The 20738-nt window shown below is 38.4% G+C and overlaps 1 protein-coding gene across 1 annotated transcript in view; it reads left to right on the top strand.

Annotated features, from left to right (window-relative positions):
* The first annotated feature begins 2634 nt into the window (after positions 1 to 2634).
* The window catches only part of LOC117406173 (protocadherin Fat 4), a 31078-nt gene continuing 12974 nt past the window's right edge, over positions 2635 to 20738 (top strand). The window contains exons 1-11 of the mRNA XM_034010070.3: positions 2635 to 2895; positions 4717 to 4957; positions 6263 to 6607; positions 9161 to 10071; positions 10497 to 10671; positions 11323 to 11503; positions 11739 to 11989; positions 12841 to 17169; positions 17604 to 17705; positions 18478 to 18785; positions 19563 to 19648. Of these exons, the coding sequence (XP_033865961.3) occupies positions 2839 to 2895; positions 4717 to 4957; positions 6263 to 6607; positions 9161 to 10071; positions 10497 to 10671; positions 11323 to 11503; positions 11739 to 11989; positions 12841 to 17169; positions 17604 to 17705; positions 18478 to 18785; positions 19563 to 19648 (6986 nt within the window). The 5' untranslated portion in view covers positions 2635 to 2838. The remainder of the gene's footprint in view (positions 2896 to 4716; positions 4958 to 6262; positions 6608 to 9160; positions 10072 to 10496; positions 10672 to 11322; positions 11504 to 11738; positions 11990 to 12840; positions 17170 to 17603; positions 17706 to 18477; positions 18786 to 19562; positions 19649 to 20738) is intronic.

Here is a 20738-nt window from a genome sequence, read left to right as displayed (position 1 = left end):
TCCCCAGCGCATCAGCATGACAACCGTCTGGATTGAGCTAAGTAGGGTACATCTCTGGGGTTTTCAAGTGGGCACCTTCCATCCTCAGTGTTTCGTCGACTAGCCCACGACACCTCAAGAGGGCTCGACGGTGATTCTGGCGTCCCAGCATCACCCCCCTCCGTCCCCCACTCAACTCAGCCCAGCTTACTTACCTGTCCCCAGCCAGAATCTTTCCGTCTCAACCACAGCCAGTTGCTGCTCCTCTCTGCTGCTTCAGATAAGTTCTTCACTGTGCGACGCAACTCTTGGCCACTGAATCCGACGTCTCTGAGAAACCGGGTTGTAGAGTGTGCCACAAATCCTCGACAACCCACTTCCACTGGGTAAACCCGAACTCTCCATCCTCGCTGTTCCGCTTCAGTGGCTAGTTGAGCATACCGCAGTTTCTTCCTCTCATACGCCTCATCTACAGCATCCTCGTGTGAAGGGTAAAGCTTTAAAGGTAATTTCATTTATTTTTTCATCATTCCCTTTTTGTGATTTTTTTCCACCTGGCATCATCTGTGCTTAAGGAATATTGACAGCTTGAAAAATCACCCTCCCAACCTGTGAGGGCGCTAAGCAGTGAGAACAGAGTTCCTTGGATAGGCTGGCCTTACAGTTCTTTCCCAGAGTTCAAGGGAAGTCGGCCAGGAAGGGGGCGAGACTCCGTTGCAATAACGCATTGACCCGGAAGGGAAACGACATGGCAGCCGCAGATTGGAGAGATGGTTGCACTCATTTACCAAGGGGTCATGTGTGACAGAGAATCATAATTTGTTTCTTCGCTTTGGTTTAATGTGAGTAGAACCGAGAAGGACAGTGAAAGTAATACAGAAACTGAAATTGTGAGTGTTGTGTTTTGTTTGTTTGTAATTGTCTTGTCTTGTACGTTACTAGACAGCTAAAACAGTTCCGGAGCTGTCGCCAAGGGCCAGCACTAAACCGGACAACACTGCACCATTGTCACAAATATAAAGTTGTATCACCCACCACAGGCACTGCTGCACTCACCCAGGACTTGTGACCGTGTTTGTATTATTGTGGGGCGGATATCGTTTATTATTTGGGACTGTTCTTGTTATATACCCTGTGCTGTACACGTTGTTGTGTTTTGCCGGGGAATTATTGTTTGGTCGCCAGACCTGAAATCTCCAAATAAAACATTTCCAAACCGGATTACAATTATCTTTGTCTGTTTCTTCAACGCACTTCATCACTCCTGCACCTGCTCCCACTCAGCCACACAGCTCCTTTAAGTACTTCCTGATTTACATAATGCAGTGACCTTTGAACTCTGCTGGCCCCACCTTCTTCTCACTATTCCTATAATGTCAGAAAAGCTGAATGGTTGCTACATTTCTTTAAAATCAGGAGGCAGGAGCTAGGATTCCACAGGTTCAATGCTGTGTTTAAACCACATTTTTAAAATGGAAAAACAAACGGATTTTATTATTTTACTCTGTTAATTATTCAAGATGATATTTTTTCAAGATTACATTGCTCCTTCTTTATTTCGCTAACTGACTGACATATCAAAAATGGTGTAATGTTAAAAACAGTGAATTAGTGAAGAGCTTTTATAGAGTGAAGTATAGAACATGACAATTCACTGTCCACAAGGCCTAACCCTGAATTATTGAACTGTGAAATGACGAGGGCACTCTGTTTTTACTAGATAAGTCAATTCCACCCAATGGGTCCTTTTCACAAATATTTAACACATGGGTTAAAGTATGTTTCATCTCATGAGGTAAAGCTTTGTGAATATCGGCTTTGGGCCCTCACTTTTCCACTGCGCTGTTATGATAAGTCATAATTTTATTTTATTTAGTAAGGTCAAACAATTTTGCAATAGTCAGAAATTTTACAAAATAATAATAATAATAATAATAATAATAATAATAATAATAATAATAATAATAATAATAATAATAATACATTCATATTTTCCTTTTACTGTTTTTAATTACACCCTCCCCTCCATTCCTTTTTCAAAACTGCTTATTATAGGGAATATGGAAAATACAGCCTATGTATTCTACATGTACCTATGTGCTTTCATGAGCTTATTATACACGTCATGTCCTGTAAAAGGCAAACACAACAAAACACAATTATGAGCATTACTGGTTAATATAATTTCAGGTGACAATACTAGCATCACGCATTACCCAGTCTTACTACAGCAGACGATGCAATACACTGAGAAAGATCACATTGTGGTGAAATACGCTAATTGGGGGATTCTTCGCATGATCCCACTTGAGAAGAAATTGCATGGCCTGATTCTTAAGCAAAACAAAGCCCTTAGGACATTGTGCAGTTGTTTTTTGCAGATGGGAAAAAAAGATGCTTGGTTTAGCTGTACCATTTTGAAAAAACAGCTTGTACTTCACACTAGTACAGCTGTTTTTTCATTTTATTTTAATATTCCCAACCAGGTTTAGATTTTATCGGGGAAAAAACAACTGACAATGTTTCCTAAGACCCGTTTTTATAATGAACACTAGAGAATGTAAATTGATTGGTGGCATATTCAGTGGGTGTGCCATTCAATAAAAGGGCTGTAATCAAATCCCTATGGATACTGCATTCAGCGATCAGGTTCCCCTGTGCCACTGACCGAGGGGATGGTGCACAGCGAACTAGTTTACTAACATTGGACTGCACAGCTGAATATCAAGAATTTAGGTTATTTTTAAAAAACGTTATTGAACTGGAACGATGCACGATGCAACACCAAAAACAGCGAGCGGTTGGACCTAACTATATGAACTTCACAAATAAAACCGAAGATTTGTGACATCAGAACTAATGGATACCTGCAGTTGTAGAGCGATACACTACCTCACTCTCGTGGTTTATTGGATGGTGAGTGCTGTTTTGAAGTTTGGCGTTACTAGGATTTTAACAAATCTTTTAATGTGTTTATTTTAAGTCCTTATGACAGACCTGTTTACTTTTAGAACACTTACAGTACCAGAAAACTCGTGATGTGTAATCTGTGTTCTGGTCGAATACTGTACATACCGGTAAACTTAATCGCTTACTCGTTACTGCATGTTTTCATAGATTGATTGTAGTCCTTCAAACTGACAACTAGCTGCTTGTTGTTGTCATGGCAGTTCAGCAGTTTGAAATTAGCTACTAGAAAATATAAGCTCATCAAAGCGTGACCTATATTGATGAAGGTGGTGGAAATTATATGTGTTCAGCCAAGTGATTTATAACGTTTACATATCATATTAATTGCAAGTCCAAAACATGTATTCTGTCAAGTTTTAATAATTTATTTTATAAATGGCTTCTCCTTATTCTATGGGCATTTAGCCATGCTTCACCTCTCTGCAACCTGTGCAAATAATACCCATTATGGAACCTCATCGAGCCCCAACCTGCATGTCAAGTTGCCTACTTTACACAGACAAGTGGTGGCTTTCCTTGTTGGATGTGGGTTGTGACTTTAATTGAGATGTTCTAGAATCTTACTACACATTTTTTTCAAACTCCGAGGCTATAGCAGTCATTCATAGGTTGTAATAAAAATTAAAACATCTTTGTCACAAATGAAAAACATACAAATGTAGGGAGCTAGATTCTGTTTTACCATGTATAACTTTAAATGTCCTTGAAATATGTTTCATGTGAATAGGTTATAGTGCATTTAATTTAAAACCAGTTTTGATAGTATTAGTGCTACAAACAATAATTTGAGTTTCACAGAAGCAAATTACTAATTTAAACATCTGTGTTTTTTTTTTCCTTGTGGTGAAGTTTTGATGTTATTATTATTATTATTATTATTATTATTATTATTATTATTATTATTATTATTATTATTATTTATTTCTTAGCAGACACCCTTGTCCAGGGCGACTTACAGTCGTAAACAAAAATACATTTCACGAATCAATTAATACAATTAAGAGCAAGATATATATTATGTATGCATGTCTGGAAATGTAATGTAAAATAAAAAGTTTGTGTATTCTTGAAGTTAAACTAGCTGGCTAATTAAGCTCAAAGATATAGATATCTTTCTATAGCCAGGAATTTCTTTAGAAGGACAAGCCAGCAGCATTTCAAGCTGAAGGACAAGTCCTCATTATAGCAAGAGAACAATGGTGAGGACCCAAGGGAAACAAACAACACTGCACATTCAAGTTTAACAGAGATGCAGTGAAAGACTAAGCAGAAACTGGAACTGAAAAGAAGTGGACTTAAAAGACAAATATAGTGTGTCCTTATCTTGTTCTAACCATCGCCAAAGTATATATTTTAACACAAGTTTACCTCTGATGAAAATTTCAGTTGCTTCTACAGTTTGTTTCTTCAATAGCATTTAGCATTTGAAACAGCGCAGATACAGATGTTGTTGATTTTTATAAGAACCAACCAGGTTCACCAACAAACACAAAGAGTGTACACCTTCTCAAGGGAGTACTGGTTTATAGGCAGCGCCCTTACTTAATACCATTAGTCTGAGGCTACCATCAACATTTCTGAATTTCTGAGCAATATTCAGATGAAATCACTAACCCCTATTTGCTATATGTGATCCTATGCATTATATTATTGATCATTTTCATTTGCCAGTCAAATCATTTACAGTGCAAGCTTTTTATACCGTTAGTTTATACATATGCTCAGAGATATAGTATTGTAAACTCTTTTTGTTGTTTTACTTTACAGGATGTTAGTGCTGCTGTTGCACAGACTGGTTTGCCATATCAAAGCATTACTGTCAATCACATTAAAAATGATTTCTGGAGTGCATCTCATTCTACAGTGCTAAAAAGAGAAAGTTCAAAGACTATAAGTGATTTTCACCCTTCAGAAAGAGCAATAATAAACCCAAGAACCAGACGTTTCAGACAGCCGGCATTTGTAAAACCTGTTTACTCTTTTCAGGTTAATGAGGACACACTGCCAGGTAGGAGACTTTGAGCCATAGTCTTTATTTCACTTACAACGTTTCTTGTTTTGCATGTTTTATATTTATTGTTTGTTTATCAATGTCTTTATTTATTTTATATGTTGACATACCAGGAAAACCATTTTCAAAAGAAAGACCAAAGTTGTAATCAGACATGATATCATTCCCTTACACAAACATTTTTCTCTTAGTCAGTAATTGCATTTAATTTGAGCATTATTATAAGTCCACACCTGCATTTAGGCAGTGGAGTGGCATTCTAAATATCAGATTACACAGTTCAGGAGATCTTTATATGTTTTTTGAAACAGGGGCACGCTTATTGTTTTGACAGTGTTGCAATTATTATTATTATTTGTTTATTTAGCAGACGCCTTTAACCAAGACGACTTAGAGAGACTAGGGTGTGTGAACTATGCATCAGCTGCAGAGTCACGTACAACAATGTCTTCCCCGAAAGAGCACAAGGAGGTTAAGTGACTTGCTCAGGGTCACACAATGAGTCAGTGAGTGAGCCGGGATTTGAACCCAGGAGCTCCTGGTTACAAGCCCTTTTCTTTAACCACTGGACCACACAGCCTCCTATAATAATGATAAAAGATACTTGCAGTGTTATGTTTGGTGAATATGGCCCATAAAGACGTGTATAAACGCAGAAGAAAACTGCCATTGATGTAGTTGTAATTCACTGCATAGTTTTCCTGAAATGTATCTCAAGCTAGATTTTCCATTAGACAGCGATGGTTATATGTGCAGTAAGACCTTAGATCAGCATACTCCCCAGTCCTAGAAAACCTCTTAATGTGATCATGATTGATCATGATTGCTTAAAGCAGATAAATTGGTGCATTATTGTATAGGTTGAACAGCAGAGGGAATGCATTTTTTGATTACAATAATATTTGATTAATCAGTGATTCTATTAGGCAGGTTTAATTGTAGTTCACAATGTGTGTTTTTATGCCTGCCAGATTAAACATTAGGCTCTTAAACATACATTTACAGTCTTACTTTCAATGTGCATGAGAAATGACTTATAGCTGGGTGCATCAACTGTGTTGAGTAAACCCATTAAATCTTGTTTCAAGCTCTGTCAATTAATGAACTAAAGCATCATCTCATTTAATTTAATTTCAATTGAGGTCTAACTTAATCTTCTCTTTTCCTTCATAACTTATTTTCTTGGGCTGTGGTATTTGATGCGCCTGTACTGTTTTTATTATGAAATAACCCACTTTAAAAGCTAGAAATCTTGTGATACCACGCTTCCAGTAAGTAAAATGAAGTTTTAAATCTAAATAGGATCCATAGTAGGACGTGTGGGAACCACTTCTGCAGGTCAGCAAGATGGCATCACTTACTCCATCAAGGACGATGATGGGGATGAGCTTTTTACCATAAACCCCAACACTGGAGAGTTCACACTATCTCGGCACTTGGATTATGAATCTGAACAGTATTACATTCTGTCTGTGAGTGCTGGCCACCAAGATGAAGAGCTTGGAATAGTTAGGGTATACTTCAACGTGTTGGATGTCAATGATAATCCTCCAATATTTAGCCTTGACGCCTACACTGTCTCAGTACTGGAAAATCGCCCAGTTGGATTCTGCATCCTCACCCTTAATATTACAGATGCTGATGAAGGTAAGCATGCATGAAGATTACCTGCTGTAACCACAATTCTGCAGACTTTGTTTTCCATTTTTTTTATGGTCAGGGCTAGATTCTCAAAGCCGATAACTCCAAAACATCATTAGCACGGTATTTCCAGATAGGAAAAACACAGCCAACACAGAAACAAACAACTCACACATGTAATTTAGGGGACTTTGCATCCAAAAAGTTGTTTCTTATCTTTTTAGAATTGTAAATGTTTTTTTTTTTTCCTTTCAGACAAATATAATGCTAATGGTGGTTCGGAGTAAATAGCTTTGAGAATCTAGCCCTCTGAATTGTTTCTTATTAGTTTTTTCATGTTTTTCTCTTCATCAAAAACAATGAGGTGAGCTTTGCAGTGGTGGAAACAGAACTACCATTGGTCTTAATATCGCTGTACAGCTGGTATTGCCTGTAAAATGTGACAAAAACACAATTTGGAAAAAGGTGGATTCTGTTGTTCATTTGGTGTACCAGATCTTGCAATGTGATGTTTAACCTTCTACAGGTGAAAGTTATAAAAGGAACAAAAGGGGTTTCACAAAGAGGATGATTGTATCCTTACAGCTTAGAAGTACAGAGTAAACAAATACATTGGTTTTCTGCTGTTTGACTAAATTATGAATGACTATAGAGAACAGACAACAAAGAATTAGGTTGATAAATGTAACATTGTTCTGTGACACTGCATCTTTAAGATCCAAAAAAGGTGCAGTTTAATGCTTTAGCATTTATTTAATCTATGTTGTAGTTATTTTGATGAGTAATATCATCAAAGTAGCAATATATGTGGAAAACCTTTTTCTTAAGTATTTCCTTCACATAAGTTTTAAGTGGTTATTGAGGTTCATAATGCAATCATTTGGCTGTGGGATAAAAACTGCAAAACGAGCAAGAGGTTTAGTCTAAATGATATACAACCTTATATTCTTCAGTCCTGTGTGTTTACCAACTTTTTTCACATACCCATGCAGCTGCCTAGCAGAGTGTGTCCTTATGAAAACAAGCAGGGCCTTATGAAAAACAACCAATACTGCCAAGGCTGTTGGGAATAAATGGCTCTGATAGCCTACAATCACTAGAGGTTAATCAGTGTGAAAACTGTCAGGTTAAAAAAGATTCAAGGTCCAGTTGCCTGACCTTTTTAACAAAGCCCAGGGCAAGCAGGCTGCATTCAGTCAGCTTATTAAGTCTTACATCACACATTCCTCCAGGCCCATCAAAGCACTTCCACTCACAGCCAAACATCAACAAGGGAGGAATCAACTGAATTGTTTGGTAATTAGGTTTGAAGGTGCCTCATCCTCGCATGTCTGCGGTCATTGCTATGGCGATTTCTTCTGTGCTATTTTTATTGACAAGCAAACTGTGTTTTAATTATAAATGGAGGTTGATGTTTTACTAAAACGTCATATTTTAAAGATGCCGTGCCCCACAATCTGCTTCAGTTTTATACTAAAATAAGATGCCTGGTTGACCAGTTACTACATTCATCCATAGTTTGCTCCTCTTCAGCAGAAAACGGAGTCTAGGACACTATCAGAATTGTTTTTTCGACACACAACTCCACAGGCTTAACACGCATTTAGTAATTATTCTAATATGGTCATTCTTTGTATTATATGGTAGTAATTCTTCCTCATCTTCTTAGTAACTTGGTGTCTGTTAAAGGAGTTATAACCAAGGTTATATTTGTTTTCCTCTTTCTGTTGAATATCTTTTGGTTCTTTGCTTGTTTTTTTATCATTCAATTTGGAATATGCAGATTGTTCAAAGACAATGCTGTAGATGATGTGCTGCTATCCTTGCACTTCATGTGCTGTAATCCAAATTCTAAAGGTCTAGCTGCAACCTGACCTACAAGGTCAGTATACAGTTAGTGGACAAAAAAATGGGAACACCTGGGTAAATGAGGGACACCAAGTATATTGAAAGCAAGGGCTTCCACACAGGTGTGGCTCATGCGTTAATTAAGCAAATAACATCCCAGCATGCTTAGGGTCATGTATAAAAATGCTGGACAGGCCTGGTTGCCTATAATTATGGCTAGCATGGCTGCAAGAGGAGACCTCAGTGACTTTGAAAGAGGGGTGATTGTTGGGGCGCGTTTGGCAGGAGCTTCAGTAACCAAGACAGCTCAACTTGCTGATGTTTCACGAGCAACAGTGTCTAAGGTGATGTCGGCATGGAACTCTGAGGGAAAGACATCATCAGCAAAGGGCAACAGTGGGTGGAAGTGCATACTCCAGGATCGTGATATCCATGCATTAATTCGAAGTGCAAGGCAAAACAGACGATCAACTGCAGATCAATTCACTGCAAATTTCAACCTGGGGTGCGAGCAGCCAGTTTCATCAGAAACGGTCTGCTGAGAACTCCACAGAGCGGGATACCATAGTGGCCCAACGCCCTATTAAGTGACTTTATATTGGTGTTTTCATTTTGTTGTCCACTACCTGTATATGTAGCATAGTTGATCTAAAAAAAAAGAAGTTAGGTTTTGACATTGTTAACATCATTTTAAAAACCTCTCTTTTTTAGGTCACAATGCTGATATCCATTTGACAGTGATTTCAGGGGACCAAGATGAAAAGTTTGCTGTAAGCTTGAATGGTTCGGTCTGCATACAAAAACCATTAGACAGAGAACGTGAGTCTATATATAGTTTGACTATTCAGGCCAGTGACCAGGCTCTGCCCGAATCTACACAGCTGACCAGCACTTCACATGTTACTGTGTACATAGAAGATGTGAATGATAATGCTCCATATTTTACATCTGGCAATATTGTCCATGTTCTAGAAGACACTGCAGTCAATACTGCAGTCATGGTGGTCCGTGCAATAGACATGGATACTGGGGCCAATAGCTGGATTGAGTACACCATGGATTCTTTGGCGGGAAATACATTTCAAATCGATAATACAAGTGGCAAGCTCTTTCTGGTTGAAAAGCTAGACAGGGAAATTAGTAAAATGTTCACTGTCCAGTTAATAGCCACAGACAAAGGATTCCCCCCAATGTCTACTGCCATGAACCTTACGGTGTTAATTGTAGATATTAATGATAATGACCCAGTCTTTACTCAAAGTGTTTATGGCGTTACGGTGGATGAAGATGTTCCCAGGGGATCTGATCTGCTAAAGGTCCAGGCTTTCGATTTGGACAAAGGAGTAAACGGACAAGTTCGATATTTCATTTCTCAGAGGGAGTTTCTCATTGACTCTGTCAGCGGAGTAATTTCTGTGGTTGAGAAGCTGGATCGTGAAAGCACTCCTCTACATACGTTTACTGTAACTGCAGTGGACCAGGGAAGCAACCCTAGGTTAGCAACAGCCACTGTTAACGTTATTCTCAGTGACGTCAATGACTGCACACCTACCTTCTCCCCCACATCTGTGACGCTTCATCTACTTGAAAACATAGACCAGCTACCTCACATTATTTATCAGGTAAGGGCGTAAGGCATAGCAAATAAAAATGACAACCTTCTTGGTGCTTAACAGCAGCACAAAGATGATCGATATAAGATCCACTGCTGCTAGATATTTTAAATAAACACCTTTCTGTCTACAAAAAGAGACATATGAGAAAAATGGTGAGTTTAATTAAATAAGCAGCAAGATACAAGAATCTTTAACAAGACACAGTTGCCTTTGTTTAGTTTTATAAATATGTTTTAGTAGGTACTGAGACACTGCAGCTTGTATTTTCTTTGGGTTCTGCATGGATGAGTAAGGGATAAGGTACCAAAACAAATTCAAACCTTTCTTTTGTGGGCTGACTCATTGAGTTATCAGAAGTATTAAATACTAGTTTAATCCATGATTGTCAAAGATAATCTTCTAATGTTACTACCACGTGTCTTGTTAAATAGGTATCAGCCGTGGACGAGGACCTGGATTCAAACAGCCAGTTGACCTATTCCATTAGCAGAGGACATGAATATAGCCAGTTTTCCCTCTCCCCAGATGGCACACTCAGTGTTTTGCAGAGCCTGGACAGAGAAGTCAAAGAACGGTATACTTTGGAGGTGCTTGTCATAGACTCAGGTACATTAAATCATCAATGTTCGTGTTCTGTGTTCTGAACCCTGTTAGTTAATAATCTGGCCTGTACGTTTTTCCATTTGTACATTCTAATAAAGTTCATTTTCGAATAAAACAAAATAGCATCTCAAGCTTTATCTTCATGTGACTGTTTAATTGTGGATTTCATAAGCCACTCAGCCAGAACCTGCCACTTTAAGTCTATTGATTTACTCCACTGAAGCATAAAACATATTTTTTTCATTTAGCACATGTTTAATGAGCAGCTTATTGGTACAATAAGCTGCAAACTGCAAGCGGTAATACAGTCAAACAATTCACAAAATAAAAAGTCCTGAGCTTGCACCAGAGATTCACTGAGTGTGGTCACTGCTACAGAATGAGTAAGCACGTGAATAGGGGGTCTCTATGCACATTTTTGAAAGGGGAAGGTAGAGATGGTGAATAAAATAACGTGAAGTAGAACTGTTATAAAAGTTTATGAAATAAAGAATAAAGCATGATAAAGCATAGGTAAGCATGGTAAAGCTTGACAAAGCATGGTAAATGCACAACCAATTATATTATTATTATTATTATTATTATTATTATTATTATTATTATTATTATTATTATTATTATTATTATTATTATTATTTTCATCTTCTTTTGCAGGTCTCCCAGCATTAACAGGCACTGGCACCATATTTATTATAATTGATGATCTTAATGACAATAGTCCAGTGTTTCCCAAAAATATATACTCTGTTGCAGTATCTGAAGATAGCCCTGTAGGTACTACATCTGCCACCATAAGTGCCTCAGATCCTGACAAAGGCATTAATGGACAAATAAGGTAGGAAACTTAAAAACATAGCTGCTAAAGCTATAGTTGTTAAAGCATTTTGAAAGCATTACGAGTTGAATTGCTGATTTACTACTTGGTTTTGTAGCTTAGGTTGCAAGTCACAAAGCTTTAACTTGTGAGTTATTTAAATAATTATGCAATAATTATATTTTGAGCGGTTGTGAATTCCCCTTGATTTTGGTCCACTTGACATGAGAATTAAGCCAATCAATATTTGTTTTAGGTACTCTTTGGACGGTGGGAGTTCACATTTTTCTATTGATCCGTCAACTGGGGAGATCTTTACGACTACTGCGTTAGACAGGGAGATCCAGGGACACTACACCTTGACTATTAAAGCAACAGACATGAATACAACACACACACTTTCCAGTTCAGCCACAGTTTGGGTGATAATAGAGGATGTAAACGATGAACCCCCTCAGTTTGTAAGTGACCCGTATGTTGCTAATGTTCCTGCGACCGTGCACTCAGGTAAGTAAATATGTTAACAAATCAATGTCAGTATGGGGGTTTGTTTTTTATATTATTTGTACCATACTTTTTTCATGAAAGGTCTCAGTTTGCTTCTCTGTGGATCCAAAGCTGTACATGAACCTTTACTGACACCCTGCATGTTGGGAATTTGAGAGTTCAACCCTCTGATTGGGTGCAGCTCAGGAAGGCATCCAATCACAGTACAAGCAGTTTCCAGGTGCCACACCTGCCACATTATTATTATTATTATTATTATTATTATTATTATTATTATTATTATTATTATTATTATTATTATTATTATTATTATTTATTTCTTAGCAGATGCCCTTATCCAGGGCGACTTACAATTGTTACAAGATATCACATTATTTTTACATACAAGTACCCATTTATACAGTTGGGTTTTTACTGGAGCAATCTAGGTAAAGTACCTTGCTCAAGGGTACAGCAGCAGTGTCCCCCACCGGGGATTGAACCCATGACCCTCCGGTCAAGAGTCCAGTGCCCTACACACTGCTGCCATGCGCCCACCTAGACGCTTAGTGCTTACATCATTGTAATAACAGTGGGCAGGATATAAAGATGGCAGTGACAGCAATCGGAACCTCTCAGTGATCAATTTTACCTTTTTGTTATCTGGTATGTAATTTAACAGTTTTTGAATGTGCTGTATGATATATGAAAGTACTCCTCTAGAAGGAAAATGGCTGTGTGTAAACATTTGCCTACTGGACCAAAAAGGTCTCTTTAGCCTTATTCATATTTTATCTTTGAGCATTTAAAGGAGGATTCTGTGTAAAAATTGTAATGCTTTTATCAAATTTTTCATTTTCTTTTCCAAACAGGTTCAATCATCTGTGCTTTGAGGGCAGTAGATGCTGATACTGGATTAAATGCAAAACTCAATTATTCTCTATTTGGACCCAATGCTAACAAGTTTATGATTGACCCTATAAGGGGAGTGGTTTTTGCACAACATATCCTAAGTGGACCATTAGACATTACAGTCAACGTGCGTGTCGTGGACAATGGAAACATTTCTAGAATGGACAGCACAACCATGACAGTTCGGTTTCAGAGCAGCACTGATTTTCCGCAGGTTTCCACAGATGCTGATGTACACTTGCTTTCTGAAGACCAACCTATTAATACTCTGGTTACCATGGTGACAGCAACGACTGTTAGACAAGGCCTAGTGGGTCCGATGTCATACTATCTTGCTGCAGGAAATTTTGAAGAGGTGTTTCAGATACACCAGCGTACAGGAGCATTGACTATAAAAAACCCTGTTGATTATGAGACCAACAAGCAATTTCAGCTTTGGGTTGAAGCAAGAGACTCTGGGTCACCCCCCTTTTCCTCCTACACTAAAATTAACATCAATACCACTGATGTGAATGACAACTCTCCAGCCTTCAGCCAAAGTGTGTATAGATGTGAAGTGTTTGAGAATTCACCAGGTAGCAAAGTTTGTACTGTATTAGCAGTCGACTTAGATGAAGGCATAAATGGAGCACTGGAATACAGCATCATACATGGAAACAACAAAAATGCCTTCACTATGAATGCTGTCACTGGCTTTATAAAAACAAGTCAAGCTTTAGATCGAGAAAAAATGCCAGTTTATGAGCTAACTGTTCAAGCAAAAGATAAAGGGGATGTCCCTAAAATGGGCACCGCACTGGTGATAGTTTCCATTCTTGATAGAAATGACAATGCTCCCCGGTTTTTGCAGATCTTTTTCACTCAGATTCCTGAAAACTCTCCCATTGGTTTTACTGTCCTTCAGATAACTTCAACAGATGAGGATGTTGGTGCAAATGCTATCAGCACCTATACAATTATTGACAAGACTGGTAGCCTCCCTTTTGCAGTTGACAAAAACAGTGGGTATATCACTGTCACAAGGCCTTTGGACAGAGAGACGACTGACCGCTACATTATCAAAGTTAACGCCAATGATTCTGCTTGGAGTGTCAACACTGATGTCACTGTTTATGTCACAGATGTAAATGACAATGCACCAGTTTTTTCCCAGTTATCTTACACTGTATCTGTTCCTGAACCCAGTGCAGAAAATGTATTTATTATGCAGGTGTCTGCCATTGATCTTGATCTTGGACTAAATGGGCACATTTTCTTCTTCATTCAACCTCCCAATGACTTTTTTAGAGTAAATGCAACAACCGGGGAGGTGAAGACAAAGCAACCGAGTTCAGGAGCCAAAAGCTACAGCTTTACCATTGTTGCCTCTGACTGTGGTGAGAACCCAAATCACAGTAAGAGTGATGTCACAGTGAACATTGTCCCTTTGAATGAACACCCACCAATTTTCCTCCCATTTAGACCTCTCACATCCATTCCCTTTAATGTTGAATTTGGAACCAAGGTGCTCAAGCTAACGGCTGTAGACCAGGACTTCTACTCTAATGATACAGCAGAATATTCAATCACTGGAGGAAATGCTTCATCATACTTTCAAATAGAACAAGACAGCGGGTGGCTTTTTGTAAGCAGCCCGTTATATTTAAGTCTGAATAAATTCTTCACTGTCTTGGTTACTGCGAAAGACAATGGTATTCCACCTCTTTCGACCCAAGCTACAATCAGTTTTCTTATAACTGATGAAAATCGTTATGCTCCATATTTTTCAGCATCGCAAGTGACATTCTCAGTTCCAGAAAACCAACCCCTTGGGACTGTTATTGGAAAAGTCAAGGCACATGACATTGACCATGGTCTCAATGGACTTGTACATTACTCTATAGTAATGGGGAACAAGGATGCATTTTTTGCTATTGGGAACAGCACAGGTTTCATAACCTTGGTTAAAAATCTGGATTTTGAAACAAGAGCTGTTCACAGTCTTCAGATTAACGCTCAAGATGGTGGGTGGATAGCCAAAACAGGTGCTGTTAATGTAATTGTAAAAGTTCAGGACATTAATGACAACCCACCCGTCTTTGCTACAGAAGACCACATTGCCTCAGTGCCTGAGAACTGTCCTATTGGCACTACAGTCTTACAGCTAAATGCAACTGATATTGATTCTGGATTAAATGCACAGATCAGTTATACACTTCACAAAGGGCATGTTGATAAATTTGCAGTGGATTCCCAGTCAGGGCTTCTAACGACCCAAGATGTTTTCGATTTTGAGTTGCAACAAGTGTATGAAGTGACAGTTAAAGCTTTCAACACAGACAGCCAAAGTCAGTTCAGTTTATCCACAGTACACATCCGAATCACAGGTGTCAATGAATACATTCCCAAGTTTAATAAGGCTCAATACAACTTCACTGTTTCTGAAAGGCCCCCACTTGGCACAAGTGTAGGGCGAGTTTTAGCCACTGATTATGATTTGGGTTCAGATGGAGAAGTTTTCTACCTACTCATTGGCCAAAGTAAAAAGGCAGGGTTTAACATTAACAGACATACTGGAGAGATTGTTGTTTCAGATCATTTAGGAAGTCATTCCAAGAATCAAATCCTTTTAAGAACACTTGCCAAGAATAAGGGCAGGATTAATGGATCAAATGTTGATGAGACACTTGTTAGTGTTAATGTGCTGGATGCTAATGACCCTCCCGAATTCTATTCTAACATCTACCAGACTGAAGTAGGCGAAGACACAACAGTTGGAACAGTGATTATTAAAGTTATGGCTGAAGACTTGGATACTAGTTCAGAGTGGAATCAGTTTGTCTATGGAATAGAAAGTGGAAACAGAGACAATTCATTTTCTATTGATCCTTCAAATGGCATTATATATGTGGAAGCTCCTCTTGACAGGGAACAATGGCCGTTGTACAACCTGACAATTGTTGCAATTGATAGCGCACCCATACCAGCCACTGGAAGTACACACGTGCTTGTTGTGGTGAATGACATCAATGATAATGGCCCTATGCTAAGCTCCGAAGAAGGTCATGTGAAAGAGAACCAGCCATCTGGCACACGAGTTATGGTTTTAAATGCTACGGATCCTGATCTCCCACCTAACCAGGGGCCATTCACTTACAGGCTTGGAAAATCTGCATTAGGAAACTTTTTTACGCTTTCCTCTGATGGGATTTTGTTCACTAACAGGCCTATAGATCTAGAGAAAACAAGAGAATTCTATTTGCCCGTCATAATCCAAGATGCAGGTGTGCCAGCAATGTCCTCCACGGGCACAGTCCATATCACTGTTTTGGATGAAAATGACAACCCATCAGTACCAAGGAACATTTATATTGAGGTCAAATATTATGGCAGCTCTTTCGCAGGAGGCATGATTGGTAATGTTAGACCTGAAGACCCTGACGTATCTGATGATTTTAACTGCAGCATAAAAACTGGATCTATACACATGTTTAGTATCGCAGCTAACAGCTGTAATCTAATATCTTCTCAGTATCACGGAGAAGCTACATTTAATCTCACAGTGGAAGCAAATGATAATGTTCACCAGTCTGTTAACAACAGTGTCTATATAAGTTACAAAGGATTTTCAAATGCCACCATTGATAACTGTGTCCTTTTTTATGTTTCCACACCTTCTTTCGAAGCATTCCTGTCTGTAAACTACTTGAAGTTGATTAAGGCCTTGGATAGTGTCTTTAACTTACAAGCTTCTAAAATCCATGTATTTGGGATGCAGCCTTTAGAAAATAAAACTCTGCTCCTGGCTGCTGTTAAAAGCTATAACGGACAGTATTTAAGCAGAACTAGAGTCAGTGGCATTGTCACTGCTCATAAGTACTTCCTGGAAGTCCAAAGCAACACTGAGATCTTACTCATCACCAGCGACCCTTGTTTCATGAACCCTTGTCAAAACAAAGCAATTTGCCATAAAAACCTTCACGTAGGCCCAGATGTAACTGTTTTGGAAAGTCCTTCTGTTATCTTTGTGACTCAGAAACAACTGGGTACATTTACTTGCTCTTGTCCAACTGGGTATATGGGTCAGCTGTGTGAGTCAGATGTGGACGAGTGCCTTGCAGAGCCATGTGACAACAGGGGTGTCTGTGTGAATCATGCTGGAGGATTTTCATGTAACTGCACAGCAGGTTATTCAGGGCCTCTTTGTGTTTTCGATATCAATGAATGTGATGATGACATCTGTCAGAACGGGGGGACTTGCTTAAATCTACATGGGGGCTTTCAGTGTACCTGCAATCCAGGTTTTATAGGTAATGATCTCAATTTTCTCAATAGTACTGTAATGGCCAGCTACTGTGCTCCAGCCTTGTTCTGCTTAGCTTTGAGAATGTATGCTAAGAAACGGCCATGCCATGTTTTTTAAAGGAAAAGAATATAGTTAGAAATGTTGTGTGGTGCAGTAGTATATCCACCCACAGGTGTTATGACATTAGGTGGCTGTTGACTTGTCTCTGATTTGAGAACTTGCAGCCTAAAGATACATTTTATACTTTCAGCTAAAACATTTATGATCCATAATATAGTGTATTTTGACCTGATTTATTAAACAGTCATGAAATGTTCATTGTGTTTATATGGTTATAAATACTATGGAGTAATTGTTTTTTAAAAGGCTAAACGTTTTAAATGTTATTTTGTAACAAACACATTTTTCTTTTCTTATTCTATATTATCACTTTTTTAGGCACATTCTGTGAACAGAGTGCTGACCACTGTGCATCATCCCCTTGTCTCCAGGGAACCTGTGCTAATTTTCCTACTGGATATACTTGTCACTGCCCTTTTGGTAAGGATTCTACAATGAAAGTGTTCTTTACGATCAGCAATCGAATAATCGATTAATCACAGCTGTTTGCTAGTGATATCAAATTGTATTGAAAGACAATTACAAGTAATTACTTTTAGTGACGTAATCTGACATTTTCTTTTGAGCTGTACTGCCCATTTGTGTTTCCTTCAGCCAAATGCCATGTCTAAAAGAAAAAGATAAAAAATACATCAGTAGCCTATATATTAGTGCCAATTACCAGTTGTACTACAACCTAGAATACTGTATTTAACAGATCCGCTTTTGGTATATGGTAAGCTTTCAAGTTTCACATTAACAAAGGTACTTACTGAGTGAAAAAATATGTTACAGATGTTAATTTTCTGATACCATCTGAACAAATTACATTGAATACAACAGAAGAATCAGCTTACTTGCGACGAACATGATACGATGTACATGAACATGATAGTACTGCTGTGAAAGGAAAGCGCCGATGAACAAATGTTGCAAGTTGCAGTCTGTTGTTCTCCAATCTAGAGGTCTTTTGCCAAGGTCTCTAGAAGTACTCTCCGACATTTTTCAAGTATTTTTTTCATGCACCACTTTTTGATACCGCACACGAGTAGACATGATTAATCGATCAGTTATTTTTTAATCGATCAAAGCCCACAGGAGTGATTAATCGATACATCAAATATAGATTATATGTATAATAATAAGAACCATGTACTGTAGCACACTAATCGTCACAATTCCTTCCCTTAACGTCACCATATTTTCATTTTAGGTTTAGATGGTATTAATTGCGAAGACAACAGCTATGGTTTTGAAGAATTGTCATACATGGAATTGCCACCTTTAGATCCTAGAAACAATGTTCTTTCTCTGGAGTTTGCAACTGTGCAGCAAAACTCTCTACTCCTTTACAACTACGAAAGCAGGGAAGACTCGGAAAGTGAGTTTCTTGCCCTTGAAATAGTGGATGGAAAGGCCCAGTTATCGTATAACCTGGGGAATGGCACAGTGAGGATAAATACAGAACAGGACATCGCAGATGGCTACTTTCACACAGTAACTGCAAGCAGAACTGGGCAAGTGAGTCCCAATTCATTCCCCTGTTCAGACACCTATTCAACATCGAGGGCCCATTTTCTGAAAGTATTAAAACCATTATAATGGTATAACACTAGAAAGACACAACTTGCAGTAGTTGCAGCTAGCAACAGGTAAATTATTGTTTTGAGCAATTTCTTCTAGATTTATACTCTTTGTTTTATTCCTTTCAGAGATTTTGCCCTTGAGCATTCCTATTGGCAGTCTTGGGTTCATTTGTAACCTGCAAAGGGTTCCCAGTTTAGAAACATATGAGATCATTTCACAGCAATTGATAAATTCCTTAAGTATTTGTTCCTTTAGCTGAAAATTGATACAGGTATTCAGATTTTACAAAACATTTTTTTTTATGTGAGTTGTGATTTTACAGCCTAAAGTGGGCATATTTTTTTTTACTTCATTTAAGTCTATGTAATCCTATACTCTCACCTCCTTGAACATCCATTTTTTGCACAAACAGTTTGCATTATTTAATGTTAAAGGTAACACGATGTGGGGTCAGTTGGGGTACCATTGTCTGTAAAACAGAAAGTGCCTTACAGGATGTGGCAGGGTAAATAGGCTTCAACTGAGATTTAAAATCTGAATGAGCATACTAAATGATAGCAACATGCATTAAAATGAAGACTCTGACAATGCTTTAATACTTATTAAATATCGGAATTGTAAATGTTGTTGTTTATACGTATCTGTTTGCTGTGTGTATAACTTGCCCACAGTGAATGTTTAACTGAAATGAATTGCTTCTGTAATGGGTAGGCTGGTTATCTGAAGGTGGATAGCTGCACAGATGACAAGCCGGATGGATTTTGTTTCTCAAGCAATGAAGGAGTTGGTAACGAAAGGTACTGTAAAAAAAACAATATATGGCAATATACAGGTAGTGGACAAAAAAATGGAAACACCAATGTAAAGTCAATTAATAGGGCGTTGGGCCACTATGGTATCCCGCTCTGTGGAGTTCTCGGCAGACTGTTTTTGATGAAACTGGCTGCTCGCGCCCCAGGTTGAAATTTGCAGTGAATTGATCTGCAGTTGATCGTCTGTTTTGCCTTGCACTTCGAATTAATGAATGGATATCACGATCCTGGAGTATGCACTTCCGCCCACTGTTGCCCTTTGCTGATGATGTCTTTCCCTCGGAGTTCCATGCCGACATCACCTTAGACACCGTTGCTCGTGAAACATCAGCAAGTTGAGCTGTCTTGGTCACTGAAGCTCCTGCCAAACGCGCCCTCTTTCAAAGTCACTGGGGTCCCCTCTTGCAGCCATGCTAGCCATAATTATAGGCAACCAGGCCTGTCCAGCATTTTTATACATGACCCTAAGCATGCTGGGATATTATTTGCTTAATTAACGCATGAGCCACACCTGTGTGGAAGCTCTTGCTTTCAAAATACTTGGTGTCCCTCATTTACCCAGGTGTTTCCATTTTTTTGTCCACTACCTGTATGTAATAATATGAAGTTTCCAATAAGTAGGGATGTATTTTATGGTAAAATTTCACAAAAATAGGTATTTCAAAATATTTCATGATTAAGCATAATATTTATTAAAGCAGAAAAAAAATAGCATTCAAAATTGATCATTTTCTCAGAGCTATTATACAGGTGTTCCTAAATATTGAAATGCTAAATTGTAGACTATTTCATCATGTCCACCTTTTAAAGACATTGTATTTTCACCATCAGTGAATTATCAAACAAAATAAAAAAAGATATGTGAATGAAATGGTCCCTTCTTGTACTGGACAGAGCGATCTTTGGCAGAAATATTTCCGGTCTTCATGCAGTTGATGTCTTTTTTGTGGAAGACATTTGAAAGAAATCATGCAGCTCCATGCAGTATATTCAATAATTTACCTGAAGCATGTTAAACTGGTTGTCAGGTTCCGAAATGCAGTGTAACAGGTAGAGCGTCAATAAGGCAGACATT

This window comes from Acipenser ruthenus, chromosome 8, assembly GCF_902713425.1.
Source record: "Acipenser ruthenus chromosome 8, fAciRut3.2 maternal haplotype, whole genome shotgun sequence".
NCBI lineage: Eukaryota > Metazoa > Chordata > Actinopteri > Acipenseriformes > Acipenseridae > Acipenser > Acipenser ruthenus.
The sequence above is the reverse complement of the archived record's forward strand: the minus strand, read 5'-3'. Positions and strand labels throughout refer to the sequence as shown.